The 25,138-nt window shown below is 40.4% G+C and overlaps 1 protein-coding gene across 1 annotated transcript; it reads left to right on the top strand.

Moving 5' to 3' along the window:
• Positions 1-1,031: 1,031 nt before the first annotated feature.
• Positions 1,032-20,561, top strand: kcnj13 (potassium inwardly rectifying channel subfamily J member 13). Its single transcript, XM_061682111.1, has 3 exons — positions 1,032-1,183; positions 17,180-17,707; positions 19,987-20,561. Exons 2-3 carry the CDS (start codon positions 17,191-17,193, stop codon positions 20,559-20,561), a joined length of 1,092 nt encoding a protein of 363 aa, XP_061538095.1. The 5' UTR covers positions 1,032-1,183; positions 17,180-17,190.
• Positions 20,562-25,138: the final 4,577 nt, after the last annotated feature.

The raw sequence follows: 25,138 nt of genomic DNA, 5'->3' as shown, positions 1-25,138 counted from the left end.
ATAAAACCTGATGATATTTGAATGATTGTATTCATAATTGCAGGATGGTCAATATATAGTATCAACTTCATGAAGATGCCATTGGTTTGTATTTGCACCACCGTGGCTAACTGTAGCCTCACAGAGCTGCTTGCACAGCTGTAGACGCTGCTTTATTGTTTTAAGTGGGCCTCAAGATGTCATTCAGCCTGTGCTGGACTGAAAGTGGTGCTCGTGGTTTTGGGTGTGTGTGGTCTATTTCAGACCTCAAATATCTTGACGTGTCCCAGGACTTGGTCTGAGTGTTATGGCAAAATGAAGAGTTCACTTGTAATGAGACCACATGTTAAATAATCATGGATGTAAATTACGTATCCAGGACAGTGTGATGTACAAACTGATTTCCTGCTGCTCAAGGGTCAAAAGCCATCGTTCACATTTTACCTCCTGTCATGTGTCTTTGCTATTCTTTTGTCACCAGCGAAGAAGCCCCTCGGTTAATACGTTAACTATTCTAGGGTCAAGCAGCAATGGAGTAACTGTGTCACTATTAATTTAGGAGGTTGAACTGTACTGTACTCAAATTACTGTATGGATATTGTTTCTTATTTATTATTTTTTAAACTTACTTTAGGTATGTGTGTTTAGGAAAACTGCACTGTATCTGAGGACAGAAAACAAATTGGGACAGAACATTTCCATGTTTATGTGTGTAATAAATACTTAAATATGCTGTATGCAGACACATCACCAACTTTTTTTTCTTTTTTTCCCCAGCAGTAGCAGCGGGACACCAAGCAGCAACAAGCTGCTTTTTGAATGAACTGTGACAAGGTGGTGGTCTTTTTCCCCCTCCCTCTGTCGTCTATCTTCCGGGAACGCTAATAGGCTCCATGCAGAGTAATGTGACCAATCGAATCATCCTCGGCCCGGAGCTGGAAGTTGCAGATCAGCAGGGCAGAGAGCATCGCGCTCACTACAGCTGCAGCATAAAAGGGGGGGAAAAAACTCTCAGCGGTGACACGAACAGTGTTTGTCTCAGGACAGGGATTTTACAGGGATTTTACACCCTGTCCTGCCAAAAGGAACTACCATTTGCAGCATTTCAATTGGTTTTGTCCACTTTTTCCACTTTGCAGACCTCAGACCAGCTCATTGGTGAAAAGGTCAGAGGGCCCCTCTGTAACCCTGACTGCTGATTGAGGTGAGTCCACAGAATAGACTCTCATATCAGGACAATGAGCTGTGATGTGATCAGTTTACTCAATTTGAGGAAACAAAGTTAACGTGACTTGTTTGTCACATTCAACAAACCGCAATTTATAAATACCAATATATAACTTTATTCGGTAGATATGACTTGTTTGTTCAATAATACATATTCCTTAAAGAGCAGAACTGTTTATTAAATTGAGCCATTCACACTCTGTATGACTCATTTTTGACAATGGTGTTTTTACTGCATTGAAGATGCATGGTCATACAAGGGCCTATGCGAATTAATACATGCTCAATCAGTCGACTGAATGTGACATAAAGTATTGTGAGTTAGGCAGTCACATTTCTCTTTGTAAAGTTGTAAAAACTTGGGTTGTAGAAAGGGAGGGGAATGGCTGACTGGTCTCAGTCTTGTGTCACGACCATTACTAGGTCTTAAGTATGACTCTAGCCTCATGGTATTTTACTGACATATGTTACATAAGGTACAGCACTGTTTATTTCATCGGATGTTTGAATAAATGATTTATTTTTTATCTTTATTTTTGTAGATGTATAAAAAATGTCATGTATATTGATTTAGAGTGGACTCTGATAAGAAAATATCCATCCATCCATCCATTTTCAACACCGCTTATCCTGGTTAGGGTTGCAGGACGCTGGAGCCTATCCCATATGATTTTGGGCTAAAGGCGGACTACACTCTGAACTGGTCACCAGTCAGTCACAGGGCACATTCACACTGTTACTGAGTGGGAACTGAACCCACGCTGCCCACACCAAAGTCAGGCGAGTGTACCACTACACCATCAGTGACTGAGAAAAAAATAAAATAAAAAATACATTTAGTTTTGTTAGCACCATGGACTCTGATGTGTGTTTCAGTTGCCACTGATTAATTAAATTTCTAAAAAGAGCAAAGCGTATAATTCCCCTCACCTTCCAAAAATATGCAGACTCCAAATTGGTGGCTGGTGACCAGTACAGGGTGTACCCTGCTCTCGCTCAAAGTCAGCTGGGATAGGCTCACTCCCCCACAACGCTAATGAAGACAAGTCGTAAATAAAATGGATGGCTGTTTTGGTAACGAAAATGTTATACTGTGGGGGCAAAATGTCTGTCCACATGGCTTTAACATGAAAGTTCATGTTGAAGTTTTTATACCATGTTACAATGCCAACAGTTTCCAAGGTACAGCAATATTTTGCAACAATGCCTTGATGGGTTTCGATTTTAGATTGCGAAAGCCCTCACTAGTGAAGATGTTACCATAGCCCATGTCCACCGCAGCCATGATCATGCACACACTGTATTCTCTATAAAAGAGATCTCTGAAGCAGAAGTGGCAAATACCATCTGCTCTTTTAAAACCTCCAACGCTCAAGATAACTATGGAATTGACTTACTTTTTGAACATCCATCCATGCATCTATTTTCTGAACCGCTTATCCTCACACGGGTCGCGCGTGTGCTGGAGCCTATCCCAGCTAACTTCGGGCAGGAGGCGGGATACAACCTGAACTGGTTGCCAGCCACTATAAATAATTTGTTATATGGTCAATTACCTACCTGGTTAACTTGTCTATAAAGCACTCAGTTTTCCCTGTAGCTAGAAAGGTGGCCCCAGTTATTCTAATATTTAAATCTGGTCATAAAACTTAAATGCATAATTACAGACCGGTTATAATCCTGCCCACTATATAAAAAGAAAACAATAAGATATCAGTGGATAGCCAAACAACTCTTCAATCTAAAAATATGCCAGAACACACTGTGTGCTATGAAATTTGGATTCCGGGCCCACCACTCTACTGAATCAACCATTTCTCTTTTCCTGGAAAAAAATGTGCTTTATAGATCAAAATATTTTATTAATATTCGTATTATATATATATAGTAGTATATTGGTACTATTAGTAGTAGTAATAGTAGTAGTAGTATTTCTAGATTTGAAAAAGGCTTTTGTTTCTGTTAACGATCAAATTGTATTCGACAAACTATCCCATTTTAACTTCTCCACTCAAGCTGTTTAGTGTAAGAAATCCTATCTTTCAACAGAAAGCAGTGTGTGCAGGTCAATGGCACAAAATCCTCATTCTTCTGCTTTTGTTCCACAAGGTTCCATCCTTGGACCGATTTTATTCTCTTTGTATGTTAATGATCTGCTCAACGTTTGCTATGATATTAATTTTCAAATGTATGTGGATTACCAGCGGCACGGCCTCGGCAGTGTGGCATTTGCATGTTCTCCCCATATTTGCGTGGTTTCTCTCCAGGTACTCCCGTTTCCTCCCACATACCAAAAATATGCCTTGTAGGTTAACTGAAGACTCTAAATTGCCCGTAGGTGTGAATGTGAGTTCAAATAGTTATTTGTCTATATGTGCCCTGCGATTGGCTGGCGACCAGTTCAGGGTGTACCCCGCTTATCGCCCGAAGATAGCTGGGATAGGCTCCAGCACGCACGCAAACCTAGTGAGGATAAGCCGTAAAGAAAATGAATAAATGAATGAATGTGGATGACCAATAATTGTTACAACAACCAAAAATGTTGAAGAAGCTGCCTCACACTAGCAACAAGTCAAATACTGTACAGTATGCTTGTCAAGCAACTCTCTACTACTGAACATGAGGAAAACTATGTATGACATTCTTTAAAAAAATAATAATAATAAATAAAAAACAGCAAAGATATTTTGACATCTTTTTAGCTGGAGAAGAGCTATAAATTGTTTTATGGATTTAAGTAGGGTTTGTTTTAGATTCTGCTCTCTGTCTTAAGTGTCAGATGGCGAAAAAAAACCTCCAACACTGTCAAATTGAACTTGTATAACTTGTACAAACAAACAAGAGTTGCTCTGACTGTGGGTCCTGCCCTAACTTTCCTCCATTCAATGATTCTCCCACACATTGACTACTATATTACTATCTGGTCATTTACTCAAGCAACAAATCCTAAACCTGTGGAGTCCCTGTACAAAAAGAGCCTTGAAAACCTTGGACAAAAAAAAACAAAACAAAAAAATCATATCATTGAAACATCATTTCAAATTACAACTTGCTCAGTTATGAACATTTAAAAATAAAAATAGCTTTTTTCACGGACTAGGACACAGACTCTTGAATATCTAACTATCTTGATTTTCTTGCAAGCACAAGCCTGCATGTGTTTGCCAATTTGACAGACCAGTCTACGCCAAGCGTACCGGGCCAGGCTGGTTGTGGCTCAGTTGGTAGAGCAGGTCGTGACCAAGGTTTGAATCCCGGCTCCGACTGTTGTCGAAGTGTCCTTGGGGAAAACATTCAACCTCAAATTGCTCCCGGTGAGCCTGACAGTGCCTCGCATGCCAACAGCTGCCCATTGTTGTATGAATGTGTGTGTTAATAGGTGAATGTGAGGCTTTGTGAAGGCTTTGTAAAGCGCTTTGGGCACCGTAGGGTGTAGATAAAGCAATATAAATAAATGCAGTCGATTTACTATTTACCAGTGCAAGGAGGGTTTGTCCTTTGAGATCGGGCCGGCACGTCTGACAGGTGGCTTAAAGTCGGTCTCAACTTATACCTGCTCAGACCACATATAACTTTTGGCACAATGTAGACCGCTGGTCTAATGCGATTTTGGTGAATTGGATCGGGCCACATTGGCAGACAGATACGTGAGCTCTGTGGTGGATACATTATGTCAGGCGTATTCCATTCATAAAAAGTTCACATAATACCCACGTGTAGAGCAGCCATCAAACCCTCTGAATCATGGTAGGAATAAATGTATTGAATGTGATATTATTATTATTTTTATTATTGAGGGGAGGGTGGTCTCCAAGTGCCCACTTCAGGGTGCAGATCTGTGATCCCCCCTCGAGCCAACTTTACATCATCTCCCCGCGGAGCCGTCAGCGCAGCAGATGCGCCCGGGTGCGCTGGTCCATGAAATTATAAACACCGGGTCTAACCCACCTCTGCACAGAGTTATGCCACACTGTAATTACGCCAGTCAATACAATGGACCCCCTAGTGTTCACTATCCACACCGAGTAGGGGGAGGCTCATTTCTGTGGATCCCCTGCCTGACACACTCCACAATGTAATGCAACCATGCTGCACTATATGTCCAAGACCAATATTTTTCAACCTAATAATAGTACTTTACATTACGAGCACCATCACTTTACAGTAAGCACTTCTCTCCTTTGTACACTAGCTCCGATGATCTGTCAGAGCTCAGGTTGTGAGTTGGACCCAGATGCAGAGAGAAGAGGAAGGGCATTTCATGAATGAATGTTTATTGTGTGACCGCTTGGTAGGAAGCAAGCAATTTTGTTGGTGGGCAAAAGGTATTCCAAGGGCTATATACGGGGTTGGTAGGGTTCCAGAGAGGAGCAGTCTGGCAGGGTAGGAGTCCGGGTTGTCAGTAAGCAGGAGATGAACGCAGGTTTGCTGGGAGCAAAGGTAGGTGGTCGACTGGGGACAAAGATCAAGAACGGGTTAGAGATCTAATCACAAAGTCTTCGGGAAGCAAAACATGAATAAGGTGGCTAGCGCATGAACTCGGCATAGAGCGTTGATAGTCAGGTGACGAGTTGGTGTGCCACAGCGCCTGAAAAGTAGTCAGCAGTAATTTAGGATGATGAGGCAGCTGCTAGACTTCAACATGCCAGACCTGCAAAGCACTCATGACACACCCATACACATGGACTGGTCTCAGGGTGCTGAGACAGCAGCCCTGACATGGTCACGTACCACTGATTGATCCGTGTACTTGTATTGTGTATGTCTATTTTCTTACCCTATTTTTATTGTGTTTATACTCAAAATGTTACATCAACCTGCCATGGTGCTGTGGATGGAAACAAGCCTATGGCATATATATATGTAAATGTTAATTAATATGCACCGTCCCATTTTAAAATAAATAAAAATAGAAATACAGTGATCCCTCGTTTTTCGTGGTTAATGGGGACCAGAACCCCCCGCGAAAGGTGAAGAACCGCAAAGTAGGATTTGCCCCCCCCCCCCCCCCCCCCAGGAATTTTTGTGTATGTGTATGTGGGTACCAGAATTTTTAAAATATGTAAACAGTATTTATACTTTACATATTTGAGACAAAGATTACAACAGTACACATTTACAACAGTTGATTACAACAGTAAAACCTTATACAGTAATTAACATTCATCAAAATTGCCTTCTGAGAGAGGCGAAGAGGCTTGCGTTGGTGGCGGAAGAGAGGCTCTCACTTGACTCGTAGCGGCTTTAAGTTCACTCGGAGACTCTTCTGCTGGAGGCGCTGATGGTGGAGCTGGGGTTTCACCTTGGAGAGAAACATGGTGATGCATAGTTGTTGTCTTTGTTTTTTCTTTTGCTTCAAAATTCCCCTGTACAAGGACATAACCCCGTCTCTTATTCCGCGGAGTTACGACACGTTTCGCTTCCTTATTGAAGCAGTTTTGCGGATGTTTACTTCCTCTTTCTTGATGTACCGCACTGTATATTCATTCACGCCATAATGGCGTGCCACAGATGCATAACTTCTGCCCTCTTTGATCATATCTAAAAGTTTCACTTTTTCGCTGGTCATCATCTTCTTCCTCTTGGCCGCCCCGGAGGAAGCTTTCGCAGGGGCACAGCGCTTAGGCGGCATTGTAAGGGCTTAACTAATCAAAAAAGGTTATCGCTTAAACAAAAAAAAGTTATCACGAACACAACACTAAGATATAGTGTGCGAGACAGTCAACAGCGTGGACGACAATGGCGAGACACAACAAGGGAAGAATTTACAGGAAAGTCTAACAGTGTACTTCATGTTTCATGATAAAATTTGTAAAATTGCACACAAAAAACGAAAAGTCACTTTTACGGTAATAACGTCGAGATATCGCGAGCATTTTTGTTGCCAAACCCTTTTTAAAAACAATAGTTGAACAAACTGTTTCAGTTGACTATTGTATTCAAAACTATATACATGTGTGTACTGTATATGTAATAATATGATGAGGCGTTTGTACATTTATAGGGTTTCACAGTCATAACGGCCCTCTGAGGGAAACTATAACTACAATTTGGCCCGTGAAAAGATTGAGTTTGACACCTATGCTATAAACAGAGAGTTGCTGTATTTTTCAATTAGGTCTGGGTACAGCCATGCACTACCAGCCCCACATGCATTGTAAGACAGGAAGTGGTGGGATAGATTTCAAAATAAAAGCAATGCACTCTCAGACTCGAAAAGTGGTGGGAATAATTTCAAAATAGAAGTGAATGCACTCTCACACTAATTTGTAACGTTGCACTGAGATCTGGAAAACGCGTATTAACGGTGCTTATTAACGTGCTTATTAAAGGCACTTTTTTTCAGTTGTAACCATTAGGCTGCATTACCTTTTCTCTGTTAGTTTATTCCGTAAAACAGTGAGTTGAACGGGAGAGTCACGTGATCATGTTTATAACCCACGTATATCATCTTTTTTTTTGTTGTTGTCCTGATCGGCTGTAAGGTCAAGCAGAATGGAGGATCTGTATCCCTTTTATGCTGGAACAGTTTTATTGTGTCACATTGGCGTTTTTAAGCTGCCGCTGTGGTTTCTTAGTATTATAATTGATGTTTATTGAGAATCAGAGTCAATCAGTCGAACAGAACAAAGTTTCAAGAGGGGAAAGAGAAACAAAGACAAAAGACAAAGCACTAATTGTAAACAGGATGAGAAAAGTAAATCATTACATATCTACAACAATGAAACATTAGATATGAGTGTTGCATGGGGCAGTAGTGGTAAACCATGTGAGGGAAGGACAAGACAAGATAGAACAGGACAAGGACAGAAGATGATGCAAGCAGGACAAGCAGCCCGGGGGTGGGAGGGTGTCCTTTGTTTGTTGGATAGGAGGGCGGATAGGGGCACCCGACAAGGGAACGATAAGGGGGGAACCCAGGGAGCAGCCGCGGGTCATGAGACGGGAACCCCAACGCCAAGCAGTCATCCAGTCCGGGGGGCCCGGCCTCAGGAGCACCACCATGAAGTTAAGTGAGAACCCACCTCCCCCCCTGTTACCATGACTGTCAGGTCCACGACTGGCAGTCATTGGCCCTACCCCGTGTATCAGTGCCCCCGAGTGGTGTGGTGCATAAAAATCTGGAGATGAAAGAAACATTGGTATAAGACTAGGGCTTGCAAAAATAAAAATATTTTAAATACCAGCCTCAGAAGGGTTGTCCAGCTGGTGCTTCCTAAACCTGAACAGTGCAGGTACCTTACCTCTGTCCAGTGAGTGACTAATTAAATAAGAGATTAAATAAAAATACAAAATTAAATAAATAAATTAAATAAGAGATTAAATAAAAAACAAACAAACAAAAGATATCAACTTGGTACAACAAAGAAAATTTAGCAATTTCTTGAGTCAAACTAATTATACAGTTGTCCAGTACCAACCTGCTAAGGTTGAAATGTTCCATTAGTATACACCATCATTTCCTCAACAATGGCATATCAGTCTTTAAAAAAAAGAAACGAAAGAAAAGATCAGCATTTAGAACTACTACATTCAATGTAGAGCTTATTTTAAACAAGCAGGTTAACTTAAATAAGACAAAATGACAACACTGTAAAATATGATACCAGTCCAATCACAATGCTGTACAGTTTGTAAGTAAATTCCCAGTCCTCCAGGTCACAGCTATCAGATGAGTTGAATCTAAGTGCCACTGGTCTTCTTTCTTGAATTGACAATGTTTCATCTGTCATCTTATATTAGGCTGCAGCTAAAAAAAACTTGGTATCAGGTCAGCGATTTATATGTATGGGAAAAGTGAGGGCGACACGTTGGCACGACTGGTTAGCACGTCTGCCTCATAGTTCTGAGGACACAGGTTCAAATCCGGCCTCGCCTACTTGGAGTTTGCATGTTCTCCTCGTGCCTGCGTGGGTTTTCTCCGGGTACTCCGGTTTCCACCCACATCCCAAAACCATGCGTGGTAGGTTGATTGAAGACTCTAAATTGCCCGTAGGTGTAAATATGAGTGTGAATGGTTGTTTGCTTATATATGCCCTGCGACTGCCTGGCGATCGGTTCAGGGTATACCCCGCCTCTCGCCCGAAGATAGCAGGGATATGCTCCAGCCCGCCCGCGACCCTAGTGAGGAGAAGCAGTATGGAAAATGAAGGGAGAACTGAGTACATCGTTGACCCCAACCATTAATAGGATGGGTCCTCAATACCCCCCATTCATAAGTCGTTAGAGAAGGGAGGGAGGTAGAAGGCCTCAGCTTTTCTTTTGGAAATGAATGGGCACTGTGAAGTTGAAGAACTTTCTGGACAGCAGATATACCATTGGTTTGGTACACAGACACCTTTTCAATGATTGTGGGCTGTTATGTCCTCTCTTTTCTGATCATGTCTCCGCAGGGTGTGTTTGGCCATGTTTTTCTTATTGAAGCTCAGCCCACAGTGTAGACATTTAACTTGCTGTATTTAGCACTTCTATTTTCCCGGGCAACAGAAACAGTCCAGTCAACACCATAACTGGTGGAGATTGTTGTGCTGCTAAAGATGAGGTATTGGGAATGGGGAAATCCATTGGCGTAGGGGAGGAAGCTGGCATTTCAGTGTCTGTACAAGCAGAAAGAGTAGAGTAGATCATTGCAGTTGCATCTTGTGGAGGGGGAGGGGCAGTCTCTGCTGAAGAAATTAAGACTGTACTTTGTGGAACCATAGGGGAGGGTCTTGGTATTGATGTAGCCTCTTGGCAACCCTTGAGGTGTTCCTCCATTGCAAAATTGTTTTATCACACAGTGGGCAATGATAATGGCCAGAATTTCTCCAGGATACCTGCATATTCTTTTGTCTAGGATGAAATAAAGCAAAAATATGAAGAGAGTAAATGCCAATCACTCGCAGAAACTAAATCCACACACAAATATGATGTGTGAACGTGTAAAGAGAGATGCATTTCAGCTAGAAGTACACAAATATGCATTACCTTTAAACATAATGGCATTTTTTGTGTGCACTTCCAGGTGCTGGAGAAATTTAGGGAGACAAGCAGGTTTGAATTTGGGGGAAGTGGGCGACATTCCCCTGAATGATTGAGCGATGCATCCACAAACAGTAAAGAAAATAATAACGTGACCATTGTATTTTCACGTTTGGTAAAACTTCATGAATTCCGAAGTCTGCTCATTGATTTCAATGTGGAAAAAGTTGGTTTCTGAGGACATTTTCGCTTCAACCAAAAACAACGCTAAACTACAGAAACACGTCTGAGGTTTGGATGACAAATGACTGTTGTGATTATTACATATAGAAAAACATTCGAATAACTAGAAAATAAAGTTAAACAGGGCCAACAACACGGCATTCTCACTGAAAAGAGAATAATACCATGAAATACTGTACATTATGTTTCATATCATGAAACTTAAGCGGATAGCACTAGCCAAAGTGGCTTACTATGGCGATAAACAGTTATAATAGTCGGCTACTTGCTTAATTTAAATGGCAACAATAATGGTTTGAACATTCATTTTCGCTGATAATGAAGCGTCACTTATCGTTGTCTCAAGATGTCTTGGAAAATAAAAGTTCTTCGATCGCTTCTGCTTGAGTTCTGGCAGGCATGTTACGTCTTTGAGAGACGTTCTGAAAAAAAAAAAAAAAAGAAATATGTATATTTATTGTAGTGCTGATCAGTCACAAACAGGAGCTCTTTGGGCTTGCAGAAGAAGTAGGTCAAATTGAACAATCACAAGGACGTCCACACTTGTATCTAATCCATCTGATAAATCACCAGGTAACGCTTAACTTAGCTTCACCTTGCATACAGCAGAATTGACAGGGTTGTCACACTATCGCACACAATCCATAGTCAGAGTTGAATGAAAACAAAGTGCAACATAAATGGAATGCGAGAGTTAAATAAGACACACATTCAACGAACTCCGGGTAAAATAAACACACATGATTCCTGTTAATCCTTGTCGTTCATGAACATTAAGCATTAACGTATTTATTACGGCAACTGTTCATTATTGCATGGCGCAATGCGTGCGTGGAACAACGCGGCTTCACAATTCTGCTGATTATTGTAAACATAGCCTAGCATTTGGCACCTCCACAAATTTATTTGTGCTATCACAGACAATTGCCTAAATTAATATTTTATTTTGAAATAACACAGTAAACCGGTGATTTCACAATACAAATCTTGATATAGTACTTTACTAAATGTGTTCAAGTCTGCATTCAATCCTGCTTGAGTGAAATTTCTAATTGATATTGTATGTTACTGTAATTTTGCAGCAAGTTTTTTTGTTTTGCAGTAATTAAAATCCATCCATCCATCCATTTTCTGTACCGGTTATCCTCAATAGTTTAAAATAAATATATACAGTAACTCTCTGTGTGATGTCAACCAAAATCTCACGACGCAGTGGAAACTTACTCTATTACTGTAGTATCAATTTTAAGTATTTTACTGTACGGTATGTGGTAAATAACTATAATTTACAGACATGTCTAACAGCGCATGGTACACCTGCGCCTGGCCACCTTCTGTATGTACCTATTCCACTAAGATATAAAATATAAAACTGCAATACAATTATTGCTTGATGTATCATAATGTGGCTGCAAATTTTTTCAATGGGAGACAGGTATGGACTGCTGGCTGGTCAGTCTAGTACTCGCACTCTTTTATTAAGCCACACTGTTGTAACACGTGCAATATGTGCCTCGGCATTGTCTTGCTGAAATAAGCAGGGACGTCCCTGAAAAAGACATCGCTTGGACGGCAGCATATTTTGCTCCAAAACCTTAATGTAGCTTTCAGCAGTCATGATGCCTTCACAGATGTGCAAGTTACCCATGGCATAGGCACCAGCACAAGTCCATACCATCACAGATGCTGGCTTTTGAACTTTGCGGCAATAACAATCCACATGGTCCTTTTCCTCTTTGGCCCAGCAGACACGATGTCCATGATTTCCAAAAACAATTAGAAATGTGGACTTGTAAGACCACAACACCCTTTTCCACTTTGCGTCAGTCCATTATAGATGAGCTCAGGCCCAGAGAAGCCGGCGGTGTTTCTGGGTGTTGTTGATATAAGGCTTTGGCTCACTTTACATGGGAGAGTTTTAACTTGTATTTGTAGATGTAGCGACGAATTGTGTTAACTCACAATGGTTTTCTGAAGTGCTCCTGTGCCCACGTGGCAATATCCGTTACACAATTAAGCCGTTTTTTAAATGCAGTGCCGCCTGAGGGATCGAAGGTCACGGGCATTCAATGTTGGTTTTCAGCCTTGATGCTTACGTTCATTTCTCCAGATTCTCTGAATCTTTTGATGATATTACGGAATGTAGATGACAAAATCCCTACATTTCTTGCAATCGTATGTTGAGCAATGTTGTTCTTAAACTGTTGGACTATTTGCTCACACAATTGCTCACAAAGTGGTGAACCTAGCTCCATCTGTGCTTGTGAACAACTGAGCCTTTCGGGGGATGCTCATTTTAGACCCAACATGACACTCTCCTGTTTCCAATTAACCCATTCACCTGTGGAATGTTCCAAACAGGTGGTTTTAAGCACTCTTCTTCTTTTGTTGCCCTTGTACCAGCTTTTTGGAACGTGTTGCAGGCATCAAATTCAAAATAAGAGAATATTTGCAACAAGAACAAAAAACAATAACGTTCATCAGTTTGAACATTAAAGGTCTTCGTAGTGTGAAAACAGGTTAAAAAGCATTTGCAAAACATTGTATTCTGTTTTTCTTTACGTGTTACATAACATCCCAACTTCATTGGAATTGGAGTTTATACAATACTATTTTTCTGGTCTCATGCAAATGAGCCACCTGCTCACCCTGCCCCCCTATACTGCCGGGCTGTGCCAACCCCATTCCCCCTTTGTGTTACATAACATTACACAAGGGGCAGAGCCAGAGCTGTTTAGTCAATTACACTTGTAAACTAGTGTATCACCAGTCATAAATATGACATTTAGGTAAGAGGCAACTCACAAAACATGTAATTTCACACTTAATTGGTGGGTAAACACACCAGAAACACAAATATTTGATACAAGCAAATCAAATTGTTTCCCCCCTTGTGTCTCCTTTAAAATATATATCGGAAAAGAAAAGAAAACAATGCTAGCATGTGTTAGCTATGCTCTGAATGTTGCTAAGGTCGCTTTTTTAGGGGACAGTTGTGACAGACTGTGAGGCCGTGAATGTATTCTGTAGGCGAAGTCTCAACTTGTGATTGGAAGAGAAAACCAAGGGGGCAGGCGCAAAGTGATAAAGAGGGAGCTTTTGTATGTGGGGGAGAGCAGAAGGTTGAGCAGACAGCAACATTTTATTTTGCTGTGATTATGGTCGACAGTGACCTATCCTATGTGCATTAAAGAGACTGTTGATCGACCCTGTCCTTGTCACCCTGTCATTTTAACATCTGCTACAGCACATAAAAGACATTGTGGTTCCGTGGAGAGGCTAAGCATCACATGCATGTGAATAGTAAAAAAAAAATAATAATAAATACCTACATACAATTCTTTTGCATTTAAGTTCTCTGACGGTGGTTTTTGTTGATTTTCTTTTTTAATCCAATAACGTCCATGGTTTCATAATTAAAATCGTAGAATTTTCATATTGCCTGTTCAAATCCACGGGCCAGGCGGGAAAAGCGGCAGTGAAAAGACAACTCTCGCAAAAAAAGAAGGAATAATAACAGCTACACAGCCAAACCACTAAAATATTACCATACATGATATAATAATAAATGTTTTTTTACATTAGGATTTTTTTCATTATTATTTTACAAAACAACTTCAGATTTCTTGAGAATATTTTGCTTCAGTTTGTCGTCTACAATGTGATCATAATAACTGATCACAGGGATTGTATTTAAAAGCACACAACTTTAAATCAGAAGTATTCTGAACTGAAAAATCTAGTATTCCACTTTAAAATTGAACCAATTTATGAAGACCTAGGAATTATTAGCATAGGATTTCTTAGAGGAGCATGATAATTCTCATAAATGTACTTAGTCCCCACCGCCACAATTTCTTTTGGATTTTTTAACTTTCAAATTCATCCTGCAGGCCGGATTGCACCTCCCGTGGGCCGTAGTTTGACACCCTGTGCTAAATGACCAAGGCAGTACAACTGATGCTTCATCTCTTTCCTGTGTCTTTACCTCTTTCTTTCTTCTGTTTTGGTCCCCTTTTTTCCCCATGTGTTTAAAATGTTTACATAGTTCTCTAGGATTACAATCAATAAATTCACCCATCCCCCCCAGAGAGAGCGAGCTATTACCACTGGGCTGGGGGACACAGGGGGGTCCTTAATGATAGTTCATTAAATGTAAAGCGGTTCCTCATTTACTTGTATTGCTTTGCAATAAAACAACTCGTTGTTATTTATATTAATTATGCTATGATTTTACTGGTCCGGCCCACATGACTTCAAATTAGGCTGTATGTGACCTCTGAACTACAGTACGAGTTTGACATCCCTGGACCATACCATAAGATTGATGATTTTGTGCTTCCCTATAATGCCTAGACCTTTTCATTCTGTTGTCGTAAAAAAGATATTCAATGCTCTGTGCAAAAGCAAATCATCAAAGAGCAATTGAAAACCGTGTAAAAAAAAAAGCATTAAATGTGAGTAAGAGTTGGCTAACAAGATCAGTGTAGAGCCATGCAGTGTGGCAAGTTTCGAGCTCCCTGCAGATGAAAGACACATTCCTACTCTGCATGTCGCTGTGTTCCTCAGACCGATTTCCAGCTGGGAACTGCTCTAATCACCTGGCAACAATATTGACATAGAAATAGAAACTCTGGAGAGGACACGACTCCAACTCTCTGCCTGTCACACATACATTTGGCTGTCAGAGTTCATGTACACACTGCGACTAATCTACGAGGAAACACATACACAAATTATTACATGTACATGAAAGAAAATTCTGGAAACATTATAATTATCTATATTATGAAACGGCGGCCCCGTAGCACACTGGTTAGCACAGGGATGTGGAACTCAATTTTTTTTTAAACTAACTCAAAGCAAATAAAAACAAACTTGAGTTTTGCTTAAACACTGAATCTGGAAAAAAACTTAACTTTAATATCATAAACACATGAGAAATAAAATTTCGGAGAAAAAAACAGCTGTATTTGTTTCTTATTTAAATAAATAAAATTAATTATTTAGTCTCTATAAATAGCCTTTAGACTTTCTTTTTGAGGAAAATCTTTTTTCTCTCAGGCCAACAACAAAACAACCTCCCAAAAAATAAAAATGTCCTTCAATGAAAATCTAATCTTACAGCTATTAACAGTAGCTGCCTTGGAGTACAACAAGAGCATTACAAAAACATTCATTCAAGCGAGCCACATCGGCTCCGCACACAAGACAAACAGGTCTAGACGTCCTTTACTTTCGTGATCAAATAATCTGCCTCCCACCTGTCTTGAAAGCTCCCGTTTTCCATCTTTCATTTGGCCAATTTTGGGAAGGGGAGGTGTCAATTTGGCTGAGGAGACGGTAGCATGGTTGCTAATAACTACCACCAAAAAGGAAGGGGTGCTTGACTGACACGCCAACACAGTAGCAAAGCATTCTAGGATCTCTCTTAGCGGTGCATGCACTATATACTGGCGGGCCAGCTCGAATACACATTTGATATGGTCTCAAACTCAGTTCATTGAACTCATTCAGGTACAACACTGTTGATATCTGATGGCCATTTAGCTGAGACCTTGTGAGAATTGGAGTGTCCCTCACTGATTTGCACATATGCTGCCCTACACCTCTTTTGTTAATAGGTTAATTATTGAATATGTTGATTGTGCTAACAGAAATAAATGCCTTGGTTAAAAAAAAATATAAAGGCAGGGGTGCAGATAATTTTGGACTGGTTCTCAAATGAGCAGCAGTGGATCTTGCTTGGTGCTGATTTTTTTCATGACCCACCGTTCTCACTGGATGTACTTATGTCCGTTTGTAGACATACTTACTTTTTTTCTGAACAAAAAGGAATAAAAAATGTTTTTCTTTAAGGACCTTATAACTGTTTTTTTTTTTTTTTTTTATCCTTTTATGACTTTTTGCATGTGGGTTACATATTATTCTTAGTCAGAGCCAGTTCACAGCTTGTAAGCAAACCTGTACATACAAACGATGCATACCGTACCTGTAGCAATAGACTCATTTCGACACATTGTATATTATTTCATACTTTGCATTCTGTATATACATGTAATTGGAGATAGATATTTATTTTATAATCCAATGAGGAAATGTTCCTGTTATTTATTTCTAATTTATGACAAAAGGGGAGGATCGTGGTTGTGCCAGCCCACACTGCCATTAGCAATGATGATGATGAGGACGATGATAGGGTGAGGGGCGGGTAGGTGCCATTGAGGGGTCTCACATAGGGCGCCATTCAAGCTCGCACTGCCCCTGACTTGCAGTATGGGACCGAGCGATCAATTGATTTGGTGCAGTTCTCTCGGGCAGCGGTCCCCAATCTTTTTTTTTTTGCACCACTTTCCGGTTTCATCTCAAGACATATTTTGACGGACAGTCGTAGCTGCTGAACAGCAAGATAGAGTGCACCACATATGTGCACCCCTGTATGAAGGATAAGCGGTACAGAGAATAGATGGATATAGGCTATTATGTCACTTGGGTAGAAGTTAATAGAAATGTGAACTAGTACAGTAAGCAAAATGAGATCCACAACGGTACCAAGCTTGCCAATCATACAAATAATATCCGAGCTCATGTGGTGGCTTTTTTAAAATTGCTGTACTGTATTTATATTTTTTCCAAATGAGCACAGAGGACATCCTCTGGTTGCATTGTTAATATACCGTGGTACCATTTCTGATTAACTTTTAATTTGAGCTTTTATTACTAACGAAATACAAATTCTATTCTAATTCTATTATTTATTATATTCCAGGATCTGTAAAGATGACAACCAAATCCAATAGCGGTGTTCTGGATGGCAAGGCATCCTCCTCCCCTCTTCTATCGTCACCAAAGCGGCAGCGTCTGGTCACCAAAGACGGACACTGCACCCTTCGTCCCCCGCTTTGTCCCTCTGGCTCATGGCTCGCAGCATCGAGCCGGGCTTGGCTGTTAGCCCTGCATGACATGTGGGGACAGTTAGTTGGTCTGCGCTGGAGATGGGTCCTGTTGGCCTTCTGTGCATCCTTTGTGGCTCACTGGCTGCTGTTTGCTTGTCTTTGGTACTTGCTGGCTCACATCAATGGAGACCTAGATGTGCTGGATCATGACGCCCCCCCAGAGGGCCATGTGGTTTGTGTGAAGCACATTACCAGCTTCACCGCCGCCTTCTCCTTTTCCCTCGAGACACAGCTCACCATCGGCTATGGCACCATGTTCCCCAGTGGAGACTGTCCGAGTGCCATAGCACTGCTGGCTGTGCAGATGCTTCTGGGGCTCATGCTGGAGGCATTCATCACAGGTACACATGTTTCCTCAACTCTTCTTTTCACCAACATTCAGGTCTGGATTAGCTTGAGACACATATGGAATCAAATGGAAGCCAAGTTCCCAATAACAAATTAACAAAAGTACATGTTTCTTTGGCTCCAGGATGGGTAATTGAACATGGCTGACGTTGTGTATACACATAAAACACATTTTACACATAAAACACATATACACATTTTAATATTCCCCCCCCCCCCCCCCTTTACAATCTCTACTTTACCTCTCCTTAGGGGCTTCGCGCACCTGTGGGGATGTTTCAACATCCATACTTTTCATGGTGAAAGGGTTCCACATGCACACTTTTCCCGCTGTTATCTATTTTAAATAACATCATCACTATCATACAAGATGTGATAGTGTTAACTCTTATAACTATTAATAGTAAAACCGATAAACCCCAGTCTTAAATTGAATGGCAGAAACATCATGCTTGACTTTGATAACAAGTGATGCTACGTATGGTGATTGGAGTCTTGTTTTTCTTTTTTAATTTTTATTTTCTTGTTGACTCACAAGATACAAGCCCAAGAACAAAAATATAATTAACACTCAACGAGCTAGTCACCTTATCCCCTGCTCGAAGCACACCACAATTCCAAAACAAAACCTCTACCCAGAAGCACCCCTCAAAATAGTTAGTAACATTTTACATTTACAGTATATTCATTGTACAACACAGGTAACATTCTTTGAAACACTGTCGTAGAATTTAGACAAACATAAATCCCTTATGCCAAGAAAACTGGAAACATGTAAATGAGTATTATAGTGTCATCAAGTACTTTACCAGTGGTGTCCATTTTTCAGCACACTGTGGGGAAGATTACTTTGGAAATGTAGTTTGTTGCAATTACAAGTTACCCTGTTGAAAATGTAATAGTAGTGTAAGTATTTCAATTACTTTCTCAAAGTAATATAACTAATTACATTCGATGACATTTTCATTACTTTTACCTCATTTTGAATGAATGCATCAACAGTACCCTTGGATGTTGCCTCTGAAAAAGTGGATTAAACCAGAGATCATTATTTTGATATGCACCACATATTTGTTCTTTACACAAATAATAAACAAAACATGATGAAATGTAAATACTGAATAAAAAATGTGTTTGTCGCGTTATATGCATTCAGTATACCATACCATACCATGTTGGCCTTATGACAAATGTGCACAATTTATATAATTTATTTTAATTAAATATTGCTTCATATGACAAGACAGAATGTTCCATAAAAAAAAATCCCAAATTATAACATTGAAACTTTTTAAAAGTCAATGTTCTTTGATGTGTGTAACTTTTGAAAATGTCAGACAAACTAATAGATTGTACCACAAGGCGGCACTTCAGGGTCATATTTGTAGCAGAATGGCACATGACCAAAAATAGCCAATCACAAGTGTCGGCTTTCGAAAGAGGAAATTAAATGAAATAAAAAACAGAGATTTTTTTTTTTTCCTTTTCTTTTAAATTTTTCATATGCAACTAAAATTGAAATTTCCAAAAACAACTGTAATTTCATTACACATTTTCTACCAGTAATGTAATGGATTACGATTACATAAATTTTGTAATTCCATTACATAATCTTGTTAAATATAATTAGTTATTCCCCGATACTGCTAATTATTTTCCCGTCTAAAGGTAACTTTATCAATTTAATAATTTTTATTGCTTCGGGGATCAATTATTTCAAAGTTGGTGTCTTTACAGCAATCCAGTTATTCAAGATAACCTTCTCTGGGGCAATACATAAGGAGATAATGATATTTTTACTCATTAAAGATGTACGATCGGCAAACGCCGGAGCAGAAATGGTGTAAGTTGACAGGGCTCCAAATATGGAGGCTGAGAGAGGTAACAGTGAAATTCTACGCCCTGCCTTGGCAATATCTTTTGTATTGCACAAGGATTGACTGCGCATGTCAAAATCTTAATGAGAGTCAATGGGTAAAGAGTCTGGCGCCCAAAACCAGAAGTCGTCTTATAAAATGAGACAACAGATATAAACGAATCAATTTTACTTATAATTAACTGTGTACCAGTCGTCTTTCTCATATAAAAATAGATACTAAGATAAATTAGACAAAATAAATGATTTTCATGATTTAACTTTTGTCCTTTTCTAATGGACTTCGCAGCGGTGGAGCGGCGCCCTAGTGCCCTCTATTGACAAGCCACCACTGGGTGTCACTAAAACAGAGGTGTCATAAGGAACGTAATTTGCTGGTTCTCACTTGTCTACCAGGTGCATTTGTGGCCAAGATCTCAAGACCTCAGAAGCGAGCCGGAGCCATCCAGTTCAGCCACTTAGGCGTGGTGGGCCTGCACCAGGGCCAAACTTGTCTCATGTTACGAGCCACGAACCTGCTACGGCGCCCTCTGGTCGATGTGAAAGTGAGTGCTGTGCTCTATGAGGAGCATGAAGGCCAACCCTTGCACCAAACCTCTCTGGACTTCTATGTGGATCATCTGGGCCAACATCCCTGCCCCTTCTTCGTCTTCCCAATCACCTTTTACCATCCCCTGGACCGCCGTAGCCCCCTCTACCCCGCCCTGCGTGAAGGCACGTCCAGGCCCTTTGAGCTGGTGGTGTTCCTGTCAGCCTCACAGGAGGGAACAGGTGACACCTGCCAGAAGAGGACCTCCTACCTGCGCCAGGAGATCCAGTTTGACCGTTGCTTTGTACCCGCCTTGGGGATGGATGCCTGCGGAAGGTATGTGGTGAGCAACCATCACTTTGACACTATGCACTCTAAGGATCCTTTGGACAAGGACTGTGTTGTGCAGATCAACGGTGATGGCAGCGACAGGATGGAGTGAAGGTACTGGAGAGGAGGTTACACTGGGACAAAGGGCAGTTTCTGAGGTACAATTGTGGAGGGTAGATAGGGAGCAGATACAATGTTTTATCAGTAGAAAATTCTGGGAAATTAGAGTTTGTGTTGAATAATTTTAAACGGTCAAGTCTATCAGCCTTATCCATTTAATGTTGCCAGAGATGGACCTTAAGGGGCTCTTTATTTTCAGGGTTTAACCCAGCAGGCCAAATTACCATAAAATCTGATTTATAGTGGATAAAAATCCATCAATGTATTTTCTATACTACTTGACCTCATGAGGGTTGTGGGTGAGCTAGAGCCTATCCCAGTTGACTGGAAGAGGCAGGGAACACCGTATACTGGGTTAGGGTTAGGGTCAGCCATTGCAGGGCACATATAAATAACCTTTCACACTCACATTCATTTAGAGTCTGCAGTTACTAACCTAACGTGCATGTTTTTGGGATGTGGGAAGATGCTAGAGTATACCTGGAGAAAACCCACGAGAACAGGAGAACTGAGCCAAGATTCAAACTTGATACCTCTCGATTGTGAGGCAGACGTACTACCTACTTAAACCACTGTGCTGCCATGAATTAACATATATATATATATATATTTATATGTATATGTTGTTGTTGTTGTTTGTCACTGTCTGGATCTTTCTGGTGGCATTTGCATCCTCTCGCAGTGGTTGCATGGGTTTACCCCAGATTCTCAACCCACCCCACATTCCAAATACATGCACGTTAAGACGGATACATATTAATACATATTTGACCATATTAATAGATTTTTAAAATGTGAAAGATGTGTGCTCCGTGGATCAGCCTCGGTGTTGATCATTCACGTGAAAATGTATGATCGTAAATATTGACAATGTTTAGCATTTACGACCTATTTTCAAAAAAGGGACGAAAAATCCATCATAACACGGCCCACATGACTGGTTAATCAGTCAGGATAATCTTTTAGAGACATCTGATTATCGTGCCTTTGCTGACTCGGCCACATATTTTGCATGATTATTGGTATGTGTGTACCCAGCTTAAGATGAAGTAACACAAGATTTGTTAACATCTGAACCTCACATGGCATCACACAGGACAGCTGTTAAATGTTTAGTTTTCTGCCCAAAAATGTCTAGATTCAAGAACAAAGAATGCACCAGGTTGAATGCCCAGAGGCAGTGACTATTTTGTTGGTGGGATGTGGTATGTATGAATACCCGGTTCCATTTAAACTGCAGCCTAGTGTCAATACAACTCAACTCGAGTCACATGTAGAGAACAGCATTTTATATTGTTGAATGTGTTTTTTGTGCCTTCCAAACAGTCAGTGCTTTCAGTTAGTTAATTTCACTGCAGTGTAGAAGACTAATTCATGACATTTCAAGTAGCCAAGCCATGTGACCTTTAATGAAAGTTGAATTTATTACAACCCCAATTCCAATGAAGTTGGGACATTGTGTTAAACATAAATAAAAACAGAATACAATGATTTGCAAATCATGTTCAACCTATATTTAATTGAATACCCTACAAAGACAAGATATTTAATGTTCAAACTGATCAACTTCATTGTTTTTAGCAAATAATCATTCACTTAGAATTTTATGGCTGCAACACGTTCCAAAAAAGATGGTACAGGGTCATGTTTACCACTGTGTTACATCACCTTTTCTTTCAACAACATTCAATAAACGTTTGGGAACTGAGGACACTAATTGTTGAAGCTTTGTAGGTGGAATTCTTTCCCATTCTTGCTTGATGTACAGCTTCAACTGTTCAACAGTCCGGGGTCTCCGTTGTCGTATTTTACGCTTCATAATGCGCCACACATTTTCAATGGGAGACAGGTCTGGACTGCAGGCAGGCCAGTCTAGTACCGGCACTCTTTTACCACGAAGCCACGCTGTTGTAACACGTGCAGAATGTGGTTTGGCATTGTCTTGCTGAAATAAAAATAAACAGGGGCGTCCATTAAAAAGACGAGATGGCAGCATATGTTTCTCAAAACCTTTCAGCATTAATGGTGCTTTCACAGATGTGTAAGTTACCTATGCCACTGGCACTAACACAGCCCCATACCATCACAGATGCTGGCTTTTGAACTTTGCGTCCATAACAGTCCGGATGGTTCTTTTCCTCTTTGGCCCAGAGGACACGACGTCCATAATTTCCAAAAACAATTTGAAATGTGGACTCGTCAGACGACAGAACAGTTTTCCACTTTGGATCAGTCCATCTTAGATGAGAGAAGCCGGCGGTGTTTCTGGGTGTTGTTGATAAATGGCTTTTGCTTTGCATAGTAAAGTTTTAAATTGCACTTACGGATGTAGCACCGATTTGTATTTGCTGACATTGGTTTTCTGAAGTGTACCTGAGCCCATGCGGTGATATCCTTTACACATTGATGTCGGTTTTTGATGCAGTGCCGCCTGAGGGAATCGAAGGTCACGGGCATTCAATGTTGGTTTTCGGCCTTGCCGCTTACATGCAGTGATTTCTCCAGATTCTCTGAACCTTTTGATGATATTATGTACCGTAGATGATGAAATCCCTAAATTCCTTAGCAATTGTACATTGAGGAACATTGTCCTTAAACTGTTCGACTATTTTCTCACGCACTTGTTCACACAGCGGTGCACCTCGCCCCATCTTTGCTTGTGAATGACTGAACAATTCAGGGAAGCTCCTTTTATACCCAATCATGGCACCCACCTGTTCCCAATTAGCCTGTTCACTTGTGGGATGTTCAAAACAGGTGTTTGATTAGCATTCCTCAACTTTCTGTCTTTTTTGCCACCTGTCCCAGCTTGTTTGCAACATGTTGCAGACATAAAATTCTAAGTTAATGATTATTTGCTAAAAACAATCACGTTTATCAGTTTGAACATTAAATATCTTGTCTTTGTAGTGTATTCAATTAAATATAAGTTGAACGTGATTTCCAAATCATTGTATTCTGTTTTTATTTATGTTTAACACGTCCCAACTTCATTGGCATTGGGGTTGTACATCTTTAAATACTGTGTGAATATGTGCCACTGCATAAAGAACTGCTTCAAAAAGGCCCAAAACTTATTGGGTGCCGTTTGTAAAGCGGCTCATGCTGAAAAGAAAAACAGGAATTTTTTTTGATATTTAGCTTCAAATGGTGTTTAAAAAAAATGGTGTGAATTTTTTGACAGTCACTTTTCGGTACATTTAAAACAGTGTTTGTCAACTTCCCATCTATCCATCCATTTTCTGTACCGCTTATCCTCACTAGGGTTGTGGGTGTGCTGGCGTCTATCCCAGCTGACGGGCCAGAGGCTTGGTACACGCTGAACTGCTTGCCAGGATATAGAAAACCAACAATTCACACTCACATTAACACCTAGGGATAGTGTAGAATCTTCAATTCACCTACCATGCATGTTTTTGGAATATGTGAAGAAACCAGAGGGCCTAAAGAAAATGGGCACAGGGATAACATGCAAACTCCACAATGGAAGGCCGGAGCCTGAATTTGAACCCACGATCTCTGAACTGTGAGGCGGCCATGTTAACCAGTCAACAACCATACCACTAATTGTTGCCAATTTAAATAGTTTAATGCAAATATTAAATGTTACTCCTAAATATACTGCCGTGAAAAACTAAGTGCCCTCTTCTGAAATTCTTACTTTTTTTTGCATAGTTATACCATTTTAATGTTACGATCATCAAGCAAATGTAAATATCATAAAAGGATAAATCAAGTAAAAATAAAATGCAGTTTTTAAATTGTGATTTTAAGTATTATGAAAAAAAAACATAACTACCTGGCCCTGTGGGAAAAAGTAATGCCCCCCTAAACCTAATAACTGGTTGGGCCATCCTCAGCAGGAACAACTGAAATGTTGTGTTTTCTATAAGTGGCACTGAGTCTTTCACATCTCTGTGGAGATATTGTTACCTACTCTTCCTTGCGGAATTGTTTGAATTCAGGAGCAGGGGAGAGTTTTCAAGCATGAATCACCTTTTTTAAGGTAATGGTGAAGAGCAGAAATCACGGTTCCATCAATTACAGCGAGTTGTCCAGTTCCTGAAGTAACAAGAAGCCCTAGACCATCACACTACCACCACCATGTTTGACTCTTGGTATAATGTTCCTTTTGTGAAATGCTGTGTTACATTTATGCCAGATGTAATGAGATATACGACTTCAAAAATATTTGTCAGTCCATACAATATTCTCCCGAAACCCTTGGGAATCATATGGATTTTTTGTTTTGTTTTTTTCCAAAAGTAAGAGGAGCCTTGATGTTCTTTTTGGTCAGCAGTCATGTTCGCCTTGGAACTCTGCCATGGATACCATTTTTGACCAGTCTCTTCCTTATTGTTGCGTCATGAACACTGCCCTTAACTGAGGCAAGAGAGACAATTCTTTAGACGTTGTCCTGGGTTCCTCTGTGACCTCCTGGATGAGTTGTCACTGTGCTCTTGGGGCAATTTTTGTAGGCCGCCAAGAGTCCATTTGCCTGGATATGGTGGTTTTAATGTTATTTGACACTACAAACACACTGACCAAGAGCTTTTATTTTGGTACCTC

The sequence above is a fragment of the Phycodurus eques genome, chromosome 7, assembly GCF_024500275.1.
Source record: "Phycodurus eques isolate BA_2022a chromosome 7, UOR_Pequ_1.1, whole genome shotgun sequence".
In the NCBI taxonomy this organism is placed as follows: Eukaryota; Metazoa; Chordata; class Actinopteri; order Syngnathiformes; family Syngnathidae; genus Phycodurus; species Phycodurus eques.
Note: the sequence above shows the minus strand (reverse complement) of the source record. Positions and strands in the feature narration are given on the sequence as shown.